At 38.5% G+C, this 13,990-nt stretch overlaps 2 protein-coding genes across 2 annotated transcripts; both read right to left on the bottom strand.

Moving 5' to 3' along the window:
* LOC18791285 (calcium-binding protein CML24) lies at window positions 54-1,109 on the bottom strand. The gene has a single exon (XM_007225904.2). The coding sequence runs from the start codon at window positions 941-943 to the stop codon at window positions 455-457; it is 489 nt and encodes a 162-aa protein (XP_007225966.1). The 5' UTR covers window positions 944-1,109; the 3' UTR covers window positions 54-454.
* Window positions 3,805-10,248, bottom strand: LOC18792323. The gene is made up of 16 exons (XM_007226940.2): window positions 9,820-10,248; window positions 9,456-9,650; window positions 9,241-9,315; window positions 8,966-9,136; window positions 8,581-8,744; window positions 7,766-7,984; window positions 7,527-7,653; window positions 7,139-7,327; window positions 6,769-6,855; window positions 6,449-6,603; window positions 5,907-6,026; window positions 5,089-5,314; window positions 4,856-4,915; window positions 4,602-4,775; window positions 4,408-4,517; window positions 3,805-4,262 (listed from the first exon to the last, which is right to left on the bottom strand). The coding sequence occupies exons 1-16, from the start codon at window positions 10,021-10,023 to the stop codon at window positions 4,097-4,099; spliced, it is 2,442 nt and encodes an 813-aa protein (XP_007227002.1). The 5' UTR covers window positions 10,024-10,248; the 3' UTR covers window positions 3,805-4,096.

A 13,990-nucleotide genomic window follows, 5' to 3' on the forward strand; every position in this document is an offset into this window, starting at 1 on the left:
AGAAGAAAAGAACAAATATGCTAATATGCTGATATGGTATCTGTACTGTAGTATGTGCTTAATATGCCACGATGTCTTTAGAAGAAAATATCGCACACTGTGATAAAAGGAAATCCAAAAGATTCCCTGCATGTGATATGCGTCTATGGAGCCAAGTGCTAACAAACAAAACAAACACATAATAAAAGAAACCCGACGGAAACGAAACAGGACCCCTACAAATTTTGCACTGGCATCACTCACTTGATTCAAATTCAAACAAAACCATAATTTTGTTTCCCACCACCTCGGATTGCCTGGGAAATATAAAATAAAATCCTCCTCCTAGTTCTACCCTAGCTAGCTGGAGCGTTTTGCTCCATGTAAATAATTAAATACATTTATTATTGTTACATAAACAAGAATTAAGACCTGGCAACTGGCCAACGACTCAATGAGAGGACAAAGTCTCTAGCTAGCCGACATGATCAACGGCCAAGATCTTGAGCAAGCCAGCATAAGACACGCCTTGGTTGTCATCGCCACCTCCCAATATAATCATGGCCTTGATGTCTTCATCAGTGGCGGCGAAGCCAGCCGCGCTCATGTAGCTCTTCAAATCCTCATGGCCGAGCTTCCCATCCCCGTCCTTGTCCATAACCTTAAACGCGTCCTCCATCACTCCCCACGAGCTTCTTGCACCGCCGCCGCCGCCCAAAACGCGCTCGAACTCGTCGTATTGGACGAAGCCGTCCTTGTTGGAATCGGCGACCGACATCATCGATCCGATGAGATTTTCGTCGGCGCCGGAGCTGGAAAATCCGGCGTAGAAGGCCCGGAGATCGTCTTTGCTGATCTTGCCGTCGCGGTCGGAGTCGAGGGCGTCGAAGGCTGGCCGGAAATCTGAGGTCATGGTCGTCGTCGTGGCGGTCTCTGCGCAGAGGGTGCGGCCAGAGGGACACATTGTGATGCTAATTGCGGCGTGTGGTTGGTGTTTAGAAACGAAGAATCGAGTCGTAGACTGGCTCGTATGGAGGAAAATTATTGATTGAGTTGCGGAAGAGAGAGAGGCCTTGTGGTATTTATAGATGGAAGGGAAGAGAGGGGGGCCCACAATGGCTTGGTTCACAAGGTTTTGATTGAGAGGCTACGTATGGAGTGACGTAGTTAAGAGTTTTGGGGTGGGGGTGTCCTTTGTTTGAGGATTTTGTGTGTGGGGAGAGAGACTTTCATAGCTAAGTTTTTCTCGTATGGGGGACTGAGACAGACTGGTAGGTTAGTCATTTATTGGACTTTGACGGAGTCCACGGCCAAAAGGTATGCAGAACCAGCCAACAAGGAGGTGTCTGTATCTCCTCCATAAGTATCTCCTCCATAAGTGTGGTTCAACATCAATTTTATTCCATGAGCATGACAACCAATGGTACACGACATCACTAATCAAGTATCAAGATTTGAATTAGTTGGATTTCAAACCAAAATTCCTACATAAAATCCCAAATGCTAAAATTCATACATCAACTCCCAAACTATAGAATTCATATCTAAAACCCCAAAATATCTTTTGTGCATTCCAACGGTATCTAATTCTCTCCACTCCTTTCACTTTAGGCAAATGCTCATTGTATAATTTATATTGTTACATGGACTTGATGCTACATGTCCATATGCCAATCAAGTAATGAAAGCGAGTTACCCTTATGACTATGGTCGAGGGTTTCGTAGCAGTTTGAAACTGAGCAAAAGAGCCTACTGACTATGGGACTAGAAACACTTTCACGAAAACAAGAATATTACTATTTTGTTATTTTCAACTAATAATGCTATGATATACGTGATAACTTTTCCACATGATATAACATTATTGACTGAAATTAGCAAAATAGTGTTATTCCCCATTGCAATCAAAATTTTCTACTATGGGACATGTAATGGCTTGGCGCCTTAAGTGAGACGCCTATGCAGAACAAAATTTGGGTTTTCTTCGCCCTTTTTCTCTTTGGGCCCATGAGGCCAGGGAAGTTTTGGGTTTGTGGTTCATTCATTTGGGTTGTTCATGTTGGAAACAAACGAGCCGAAATAATGGCAAATTCGTAATATCATTGATAAGAATGGGCTTCTCATAGGCTAAACCTCAAATATTTCAAGGGCGAAAACCCTAATTCTAAATTCCAGTATTTAAACACAACCACGCCACGCCTAGCAAACACCAGTAGCCTTAGGTCGCAACCTCCCTCCATATTCTCCCTCCCCGCTTCTTCTCTCTGTCCTCATCTCTTTTTCTTCATTTAAAAGAAGGAGAAATACCTGTGGTGATTGGTATAGTGCCTCTTGATGAAGCCTTGGGTCTTAATTAATTTGGAGCCAGGGTTTTATATTCTTATAAAGAATAGGAGGTAAATTTCGTGCAGGAATGTTGAGTCACTTCGCCTTTGAACAATTACCAGGCTCAGTGAATAACACCCTGCCACATCCTCCTCTTTTTCTATTGATTTTGCCCACTTCAATTTTATTTTTGCACGATTTTGAATTTCTTTGTTGTTTTTGCAATTGATATTTTCAGTTTGATTGTAAAAAAAGATTCACTGCATATGGGGTTCCGATGATGGTATGAAATCTTTGAGACCTGATCATCCAATTGATGATAACTATAAGCATGGTTTCTGAGGATCCCTTATTAATGTTATTAAGAAATTCAAACTTTCCCCATCAAAAAACTCAGATGGGCATTTCGTATTTTACTTTGAAAAATGTGTTGGATTTTGGACTGATGATATGCAAGTATAGATGATGAAGTATGCACTGGGCTCTGAGCAGCTCTATGAGCTTCTTTTTGATGGACATTGCAGCCTAGAAAGCTAATCTGATATACTCTCTGTCTTGTTCAAAATTCATTTACCCTTTTCCGTACTTGAGGTAGCTAACCCAAGCCAGCCCAGTTTTATAAAAACTAATTATAATTTATATGCTTCATTGACAAACACAAAGTAAGACAGTAAATTGCACTGGAATATGTGAACTCACACGGTTTAAAATGTTTCCGGGACAGATGAAGATAAATTAACGTGCCCCCTTTAGAACACTAAAATAAATGAAACGAAATAACCTAAACCCTAAAATAAATGAAACGAAAGAAACAACTTGTACCCAAAATAAAAGGAGGAAAAATGTAGTAGGATCCTAATATTGATCCGGTATGGATGTTTCAGAATGAGAAATAACAGAATGATTACATACAGCAAGCAAATATGCAGCATTGACGTCTTGATGTTCCATTTAAAGTTATGGTTGTTTGTCATCGGGGCGATCCTAAATGATCAAGTCGACAGAAATTCTTTTGGAAATTTAGAGCCCAAAATTCTGCACTTGAGATTTTGAATGAATGACAGATTAGGATCGAAAAAACAAATATAGAGAGAAAAAGAAAAACCTCTAGTAAATATTAAAGGAAAAAAAAATAATGCTACTCTTATTACATTTGTAAATTGTATAAGACATTCCTATACCTCTTTATGCGGCAACTGAGGTGGACATCCACATCAATTAAAAATATTTAATAATTTTCTTTTCTTTTATGATTGATTCAAATATTTGTTTTTCTAATTTTCTTAATTAAAATATTCTTCAATTATTTAATTGATGTGGCATATTATGACATATGGTATAGAAATATAGGATAAAAATGTGGTAAGTGTAGAATTACTACAAAAATAAAATGATGAAACTCAGTACTTAGTTATGTTTTTGGGAGAAAATCAATATTCTTAGTTCCAGACTTTAAGTTCAATAGAATCAGGAAAGCTATTATCACAAGCAGTATATTTGTACCCAAAGATCAAAACTAGAAATTCCTGATGTGTATTTAAAACCAAGTTTTAAAAGGTAAGTACAGATAGAGTCTGGTCAGTCATAATTCCAAGGCTACAAGCTTCATGCTGTAATCTGTTCTAGTTAACTAACTTGGCTAGAACAACGCAGTGACAGAGCGTGCTGCAAAATTTTCAAAGTTTCTGTGTCTAACATTTTGCCCCTGCATTTCTTCAGTGTGAGAGACATCTGTGCCTCGCGAATCAGGGTTGATGGGTATCCGTTTTGCCATAAAATATCTAAACTAGAGTCAGCGCACGGGAGATGAAAAGAAAATGACAACAAAATATACAACGAATCCGGCAATAAGAATCCCCCCATAGATATAAGTTTGAGATGCCTGCACAGGATATTTGTACTCAATGTCGCAGCATTTCATCTTGTCCCTCTCATTGGCCAGAACATGGTCTACGTACCTGCATCGTGCAAATGATTATTAGCAATTAAATTGAGAAACCCTGCTCCACTGATCTTCAGGTTCCAAAAACCACTGATAGCCTTTTACTGCATGGGAAATCACAATACGAAACAAAACTAAACCCATACAATACAGCCACTTACTGCTGGGTAAATATGGAACTCTGGAGAATTTCCGAACTGTTCAAATGTGCATCTTGTAAGCGATGGCCATATAACGATGAAGACAACTCTACAAGCTGTTCCTCAAGGGTCTGTTGTTTAGATTGTCTTACATGAGTTAATAATCTTCAAGATGTTTGAGAAACACAGGAATTTTAAAAGTAGGAATGACTTACATCCAAGTAGTTCTCCAATCTATCAACTAATTCGTGTGGGAACGGTTCAGGCAAGTTAGTTGTCTTTTTGTAAAACTTCTCCACCCATAGTTCAGTGGTTGTTTTGTTCCTCTTTCCCTTCACTGGTTCACCAAGCGGAGTTTTTAGATACTGTGCTGCAAAAGTTTGTACAGCCTGCAGAAAATTGGAAACCATATACGCATAAAATCATACAACTAATTTCTAATAAAAGCCCAAATGAAAGAGCAAATTACCTCTGACGTCTCACGAATTCTGTGGAGAGCAGAATCTACACGTGCATATATTGTGTTCCTCTGCCAAAAAGATTAACAATTACTTTAGATATCACAATCTTAAAGAATGTGTCTATACATTTTTATGTCTGTCTGTGTGTGCCAACTTGCAAATATATGGTCATCTTGAAGCAAATGCTGAAGTGTCATTTATGATAGTTGTGCAAAATTTGGCATTGTAAGACTGGCCTTACCAATGCAACATCCTGAAGCATTTGACTGACTTGAGAAGTATTAGAGAATGGTCCAAATGGATGACAACCTGCTGCCCAAAGCCAATTCACAACTGACCTTTCATGTACATGAGAAGCCTTTTCATATGGTGCACTCAACCCGCCAACAGCGGAAGCAAGTCCTGCCAATATATGGCGCTGTGCCTGAGATGGAAAGGCATGCCTCCTCTGAGTTTCTGAAACATAACTGCGCACCAAGACATTTCAACAAAACAGTTAAAAAATTCTTATGGAACAGGAGGGGGAGAAGCACATCAAAATCAACTCTAAATGAAAGCCACAGAAACATGAGTGGCGTATCAATCAGAGACCATAATGTAAAACATAAAACTTGTATTTTGCAATGAAGGAACTGCTGTAGTTGGTTCTTAAGAAAAATCACATAGATCCTAGAAATGTAATAAATTATACAATACTTCAGAGTTTAGACAATTTCACTGGTTGAATGATGTCCTAATTTTACCAGAAGTATAACTAAATGCTAGGAGGGCTTGACATTGCCTAAGTTAAAGGTGTTACAGAATATGACAAGATAGTTTCAAGTAGTTAGAAAAGCCACAATGTACTATGCTGAACCCTGCACAGACTTCAAAGTAAAACAGATTTGACTCAATACCCTTCTTTGATGTTTACCCATCCACATGACATATGTTTTAACTAGGAAAAGTTAGCAAAATAGCTGTGACTAACCAATACATTATAGTGATTGAAACACAAACAGTACATGTTCAATGATGCTACAATGCTGGAAGCCTGGCAATAAATCACTGTTTCCTCACCTAAGAGGTATCTTTTCATTTTGATGCTCAAGTACAATCACTACATCTTTGCTTGTCCATACAAGACTTTCATCTTCCATCATAAGGTGTGGATCCACATCAGCCAATGATAGCACAAAACTGTGGAAAAAAAAGAAAGATATCAAACAATTATTTACAGCAATCATTACAGATTAATTTGATGAGTGATGCATGCTATATGTTGCTAGCACTGTCGTAAAAAACAGGTAAGGACACCCAGAATTACCTCCAAACTTCTAGTTACCAGAGATAGGTGACAGTACATGTCATTAAAAATTCGAAGCAAGCCTTGAAAAGTTATATGCAACAGAAATCTGAATAATTAACTATAAAATTCAATGATCATATCTTCATGCTAAATTTCTGGGTAGCAGGCTATACATAAAAATGCGGAAATAGTTAAGCAAGACGGACTCAACAAAAGCATGTTACATGTAAATTATATGAAAGAAGAATGAAGACACCATTATGAGAATAGTACTAAAATTATACTGCAGGGGAACTCAAGGTGGGATGCTCACACAGGAATCACTCTTGTTCCATAAGTTCGGTAAAACTCTCCTTGTTTCCTTTCTAGTCTTTTTTTTTTCTTTCCGTGCTTTGATTCATAAGTGGACCAAAGAGGTTTATGCTTTAGAATAGAATCACTTGAACCCTCGGAGTCATCTGCCCAATGCTGGGAAACAAAAAGTACAAAAATTAGGGCAATGAAGACAAGAAGGGAAGAAAAATCTACTTAGAGCTTAATAACAGAAGAAACAAGTCTCAGAGAACAAAAATCAATGTGAACATTTGTTGCACCACATGCAAAACATGTACAACTGTATCAGATTTGACCAACCTGGCGGAGGAAAAATTTACTTGAAAGATTTGGGTCAGCCACCTCAAGCAAACCAGCAGCAAGCACATCAGCAGAACGTTCCATCTCCTGGAATGAGCATTTCTCAGTGAGAAAAGAAAAATAGAACGTACATATAATCTCACTAATTCAAATGCCATCTAGGAAAGAAGCATGAATTTTTAACTCAAAATATGATGACATCTAAATGTAAGGCCAAAAGTACACAGAAATGCATATAGAAAGACATTCATGACACAATTTTTCACCAAGAACCTCGCAAATGGTATGTAAAATAGAAATGAATAATTTGACACCAAAATCACCGGGTAACGAAATTTGATGACATTAGGATAAATAAAGAAGTACCCACTTCTTTAAGAATAGCTCCATCCAGATATGTCTTGGTATGAACATGGAAGCGCCCATCGTTCTTAGTTTCTTGCAGGGAATGGCTTCTCATAGCTTTTGAAACAGCAATCGACAACTTCTCATGGCGATGTAACGAATGTGAACCCCCAACAATCACAACTTCTTGCCCAGCATGAACCATTTTCTTCACCTGAAAAGGACATATCAAACAAAAATGGAAGTGATTTTGGGTTTATGTATTTCAAATAAAAAATATGGAATTACTCATGGGAGAGGGTTGCTGCGACTGCATGATCCTAAAAGTGAAAGAGTTATTCTTTCTTTACTCTGGCACTCGTTAACATAGGCAATCATGAAGATGTTGAGTTATCCCAGAGAAAACAACCCACCTCTGCCTCAATTGCTTCAATATTTATACTGTAGTTGTGGCCTTTATCTATAATGTTGTAGCGATTATGATTTTGGAGGACAATTATTGGTAAAAGCAGCCTTGTTGTCAGGTCAACAGTTTCAAATCTGAGTTAAGACCATAAGCACATGATTAACAACCACAAATAAAAAGTGCATAATTGTTATAAACAACACCATGCTTGGTGTCAAATCAACATGCCATAAATAGACTGAGTACCTAACATCTGGAGCTATAACATGCTCGACTGTGGTGGATACTAAAGAGGCAAGTTGTCCAACAAATACATCATGTGTAGGGTGATCACTAGCTGCACCGAAACCTCTTGGAAACACCACATTCTTAAGTCGTGGCAATGTCCTGGAACTGACAGTTCCCTCTTCAGTTTCAATCTTTCCATATGTGCATGGGCCCGCTGAGAGATCAATCACAACAAATCTGAACAGCATAGGCAGGAAATTAGATTTTTAATTTCATTTTAAAAAGAAAAAAATGCAGAGACAGATGGTTAGAGAGAGTAACATAACATAGTCCTAAAACACAGCATATAATCTATCAACCCCTTCAATGTGATACGGAACAAATGAATGTTTCACCATTGTAAACTGCAAAGTATAATGCTATCTTTTATTCACGTGATATCCCCAATGTAAAAATTTTATTAAAAAAAAAAACACACAAAATAACAACTCTCCCACAAATAACTACACCACCTATATAGAGACAAAAATAACACACCAACCATATCTCACAACAACCTAAAAGACATCGAGAAAATCTTTATAACAGACTACCCAATACTTCACATGTTCAAGCACATCATTCCACATACTTGAAGTATTCTTGCAACATGTTTGCATGTTCATCAGTCCACATTACTCTATGTACTAAGCTTCCCCCACTTTCTGCTCCAACAAAGAGCACAATGGATAGGTGCACAACCAAATGGATTACTTACACCCTAAAGTAGTATGCAACTGATTTGGTATACCAAAATCAGGCTTCTTCTACAAATAAAACTATGTTAACTATACCTGCCAGAGCCAAGCCAAACTTGAGATGCACCTCCTCCATTGTATCGATAGCGATAAATGTAGTCTCCCTCTTGTTTTTTCATATCTTCCTCAGTGAGCTGTGTAAGTTTACCATACATTAAGCTGTCAAGATCAATGTCCTTATTCCTCGGATCCATCCTGACCTGCAAAACAAGTGAACACACAGAAATAATAAGTACAGTTGAGTGAGACTATTAACGAATGGTTTGAGAAATACTTCCAAAGCACATTCCCCTCTTTCTTCTTTTGCGGTAACAATACGCACTTCACATGTGCAAAATCATATGGTAAAGTAACACATAAATTGAAGGATTAATGTGGTAGACAAAGCGAGACCATTAACTATGATGATTGCAGACCATACCTTATCAAAATTGACTATAAATATTGCACTTGGAACTTGCCGATCCATATCATCAGCAGCGGAATAAGCAGCACTCTCTGTGTCAAATATGTAGGAATATAACCTCTGAAATACAGGCTCCACTATAGTTGCATCCACTTCAAACAGAGGTACTTCCCTTCCAAAATCAGCCTAAATATTGAACAACAATTTAAAACTTCATTCTCCAAAAGACAAAGTAATACTCATAACTTTCTCCAGAAGACAAGGTACAGCAGGCAAACAATGGGAGTCACCTCTCTTGCATTTCCTGCAGGAACCATAACCTCTTTCAGTGCCTTCTCAAGAGCTAACAGTTCTGGCTGCCCGGCCTGTAATTAGAACAAATACAAGATCCAAACATTGGATGAAATATATAGTTAATGTACATATCATATCATATGCATCCATATATCGAAAATTATGTGAATAATATCTAAACGAGAATGCTACAGTCGGATATGAAGCTTACGGGAAAGGCATTATAGACAATTTGATGCTCGATATCGAGAGGCTGTCCTGTCTCCAGGCAGGAAGGCCTATGCAATGGGAAGCTGATTTTCAGAAACTCTTCCAATTTGTGCGCATCGACCGAGTACCTATAGCCTCCATCAGCATTGAAACCAATAAGCACCACATTCACTTCGAGCGGAACCTGGAACGGAACCTACATACACACATAGGAGAATCACTCACAGTCAGAGTCATGACGAAACTAAACTAACATGCAAACATGTTGAATTTCTCAAAAATTAAAACCTAATTTCAAAATTGTGTGATTTTCCTATTTGTTTTCCAATTGCTGTTGAGAAAGAAATAGCGGATGATAAAATCACCTCAGCGCGAGAATGGAGCATGCGGCGAACATCGGATCGAACGCCATCTCGGACGTCGTGGAAGGCGCTGTGGTGCCACTGAGGGTGACCTGGATCTCTCCGGAAAGCCTGAGGCGCCGACTCGGATTGAAACACAAACAGGCTCAGTGCGAAAACGAAGGCATGTATCATTGGCGTTGATATTGGATTTGATTTGGCAGCCATAGCTGCGGTAGCTCAGTCGAAGAATTAGCTAAACCAGAAGGGCAATTGAAATGCAGGCGAAGAGTATGAGAAATTACAGATACTAACGGTTGAAGTTGGACTTTGTCATGGCTGGGTCAGCTAGGCGAGACTCAGAACGAGACTCAGACTGAGCAGATGAGCAAGAGAAGAAATGCTAAATTGTTATTCTCAAATTTGCCCCTACATTTGCGCTTTAATACAATAATGGACTCGCGAATTGTGCGGGGTTTTAATGAGTTTTTTTTGGAGCAACCCGTGCCTGCAACAATGCAATACGCCCAAATGTAACGAGGGCTTGTTTGTTATACAGGATTGTCTTGATATAGACTATATTTAGGGAATGTTTTGATTTGGTTTAGTTTGGTCTAAGTTGGATAACACTTATTCTGCGTTTGGTGTATGCTTGAATTAGGGCAACAGGTCTCCCGAGAGCCCAAATCCCCCTCCAGCGCTACCAATCCAACCTGGGCAAGCCCAAGAGCAGATCCTGCCTAGGCTCAAGCCCGAAGGAGCTGATGATAGCGAGCGCATTTCAAATTTTTTTTTACTGTTGGAGTGTGAGTTTCAAGCGCCAACGGTAAAAAAATTTGACTTCCACTTGCTGACGTCAGCGCTGACAGAACCCAATGGGAAAAAGCTACGTGGTGCTTCCCGCGCTGCGATGGTTTTTTTTTCCAGAAATCCGACGGTTGCAAAAAAATTATGAATATATTTTTAAAAAATACCAAAAAATTCTGGATTTTTTTCCTACAAATACCTAATAATTTTATTCACTTTCCACACCAAATCTTCATACAAACTCTTCTCCTTCCAATATTTTTTACTTTTCACTCACATTATTCACTTTTCACACCAAATCTTCATACAAACTCTTCTCATTCCAATATTTTTTACTTTCCACTCACATTTTTCTACTATTTTCCATTTGTATCAAAAAACAAATGGTCTCTTCTGTCGAAGCCGGAGGCGCGTGGACAACTCAGGAAGATATTGTGTTGTGTCAGTGTTGGGTGAAAGTTAGTCATTGCCTTGTCAAGGGCAATGAGATGAAGTTCGCTCATTCGGACTGAAATGGCCTTGTCTAGTAGATGGAAAATTTTGAATAGAGAGTTAGGGAAATGGAGAAATGTCTTGACAAAAGAAAGGGAGAACATTCGAAGTGGTCAAAATCTTTTCGATGAAGTAAAATATTTATAATTGCCATTTAAATCAATTTAATGTAACTATCTTTTTTTTATTGCATATTCAATTTCTTTTTCTTGCATAATCTTGATTTTTTTTTTTTTGCATTTCCAATTTGTCTATATTTTCTTGCATTTTCAATTATTTATTTATAATAGATCATACAAGCACAAATGTGGTTCGGTGTCATGGGGCAAGGCAAAAAAAGTTTCTTAAATCACGAATGTTGGGAAGTTGTGAAGGATTGTTCGAGATTCAAAATTATTTCCACAGGTCCGCCGGTTGTGTTGAATGAGACGCCGCTCCACGATTCGCCAGCAACTGATTCGCCATTGGACTCTCCAATGGAAATGGACTCACCACTCCCACGTGCGTCGAGACCTATTAGGAGAAAGGCGGCAAAGGCCAAGAGAGGGAGCACTTCGAACAATGAATGTGCACAATTTTTAGAGCAAATAACTAAGAACACCGCACTAAGAATTGAGAGAGACTTGAAAAGAGAAGAAGCGGACATGGCACAACATGAAGCATTTGCAATTCAAAGGCAACAGGCACAAGAAAAAGACATGGAGGACAGAGAGATGAAATTCATGGCCATGGATACGAGCCATATATCTCCTGAAACAAAGTCCTATTGGAAGCTAAAACGAAGGGATGTGATGAGAAGAAAACTTTTCCAAGACGACGGACCTAGCAATACGGATTGGTTAAATGATCAAAACCATTAGGTTGTATTGAAAGATTTGCCATATGTATTAATTTGTTGTATTGTTTTCTTTTTATTCAATAAAGAAAGCATTAAATAATATGACTATTTATTAAAAACATTTGCGTATCAAAACAAAGATTAATTAAAAACAAACCTTAATTTATTGCAAACAACACACAAAACAAACCATACTTAAAAGCATAATCAAAACAAGGCATAATTCCAAAAAACACCACACACAAAATAAAGCATAATTAAAAACAAAGCATAATTCCAAACAAAGCACTAATCTTGACTTCATCCACTGTGATTGCCTTTCATCTCCCACAAGTGTTCGATTAAGTCAACTTGACGTCTTTTGTGAACATATGAAGATTGCATTTGTTGATAACGATCAATCATGGGGTTGTTGTATCGACCATCCCGAATTAACTGTTCGTGCTCCATTGTTTGTCCATTTGGTCCCATCGGCCTTTCATATATTCTTGTCAACCCCGAGTTCATGGGATCGGGTTCAAACATCTCTGGAGCATCATAATCATACTCATCCTCTACAATCATGTTGTGGAGGATGATGCAAGTCATCATAATGCTCCGTAGCACCTCCTCATCAAGCATTCGAGCAACACTTTTAATAATTGCCCAACGAGCTTGCAAGATACCGAAACACATTTCCACGTCTTTCCTATAACCTTCTTGAAAGGCAGCAAAGCTTTTTTCCTTCACCTAGGATAAATTTTGTCAGCGAGGTAGTACGCACCCGAATATATAGTATTGTTGATTCGGTACGTGATCTGTAGGGAATGACCTCTTAATACATCGTTGAACACCGGAGATTGACCAAGCACATTGAGGTCATGCTGAGATCCGGCAACTCCAAAGAAGACATGCCAAACCCAAGTGTCGAATGAAGCTACGACCTCTAGAATTATACTTTGTTGGCCCTTTCGATTCCCATAATCTCCTTACCAAGCAGTTGGGCAATTCTTCCATTGTCAGTGTATGCAATCGATGCTTCCAATCATTCCTAGGAAACCTCGAGCCTCAGCTTTTTGTAAAAGCCTTTGGAGGTCCCTAGGAGTAGGTTTGCGAAGGTACTCTCTCGTGTAGAGATTTTCTACTACATCACAGAATCTCACCAAGCACTCTAGGATAATTGATTTTCCCATCCTTGCAATCTCACCTACCTGCTCTGCAGATGCCTCATAAGCAAGCATCCGCAAAGCAGTTGTAAGTTTTTGCTCTGGGAGAAGACCCAAAATTCCAACAGCATCATACTTCTGAACGAAGTATGCGTCGTAATTACAAATATCATGCATGATTTTTTTGGAACAAATGTGGCTGCATTCTATATCTCTCTAGAAACTTAGAAACATGATATAACGAATTTGGGATAAAGTAATCTTCCAAAAGATTCTTACCTCGAGACTCCCTACGTCTGTCCACATTCGGGGCACGACGACGATGGTGTTGCCTTGATTCATTAAGCATACACACCGCTGCTACAAGCATTTCTTCCTCTTCTTCATCGGCCTCCTGATCTTCCTCAGCACATCTGAGCCGAATTTCTTCATCTTCTCGCTCTTGCCTCTCTAACACCCTCCTCAAGTTTGACATTGAGAGTAGAATGTGTTTTGTAAAATCTGAGAAATGAAGGAATAGATAAGATATGGTGTGAGAGGTATGAGTTGATGGTGTAGTTTTATAGAGGGATTCAGAAGATAGAGATGACACATGGCGCAATTTTAGAGAGTGAAAATCTTATCTGAAATATGAGATTATAATTTTTTTTTAAATATCTGAAAATCTTATCTGACATGGGACACGTGGTGCAATTTTAGAGGGTGAAAATTTTATCTGAAATATGAGATTATAATTTTTTAAAATATATATCCGAAAATTTTATCTAAAACAAGACACGTGGCAACCGAGAATCTCATCCGAAAATCTTTTCTGAAAAATGATGGACACGTGGCAACCAAAAATCTTATCAAAAAATTTAATTCCAAAATTTTATCTGAAATTTTGGGTGATAATTTTATAATAAATAGTGAC

Source organism: Prunus persica, chromosome G1 (genome assembly GCF_000346465.2).
Source record: "Prunus persica cultivar Lovell chromosome G1, Prunus_persica_NCBIv2, whole genome shotgun sequence".
NCBI lineage: Eukaryota > Viridiplantae > Streptophyta > Magnoliopsida > Rosales > Rosaceae > Prunus > Prunus persica.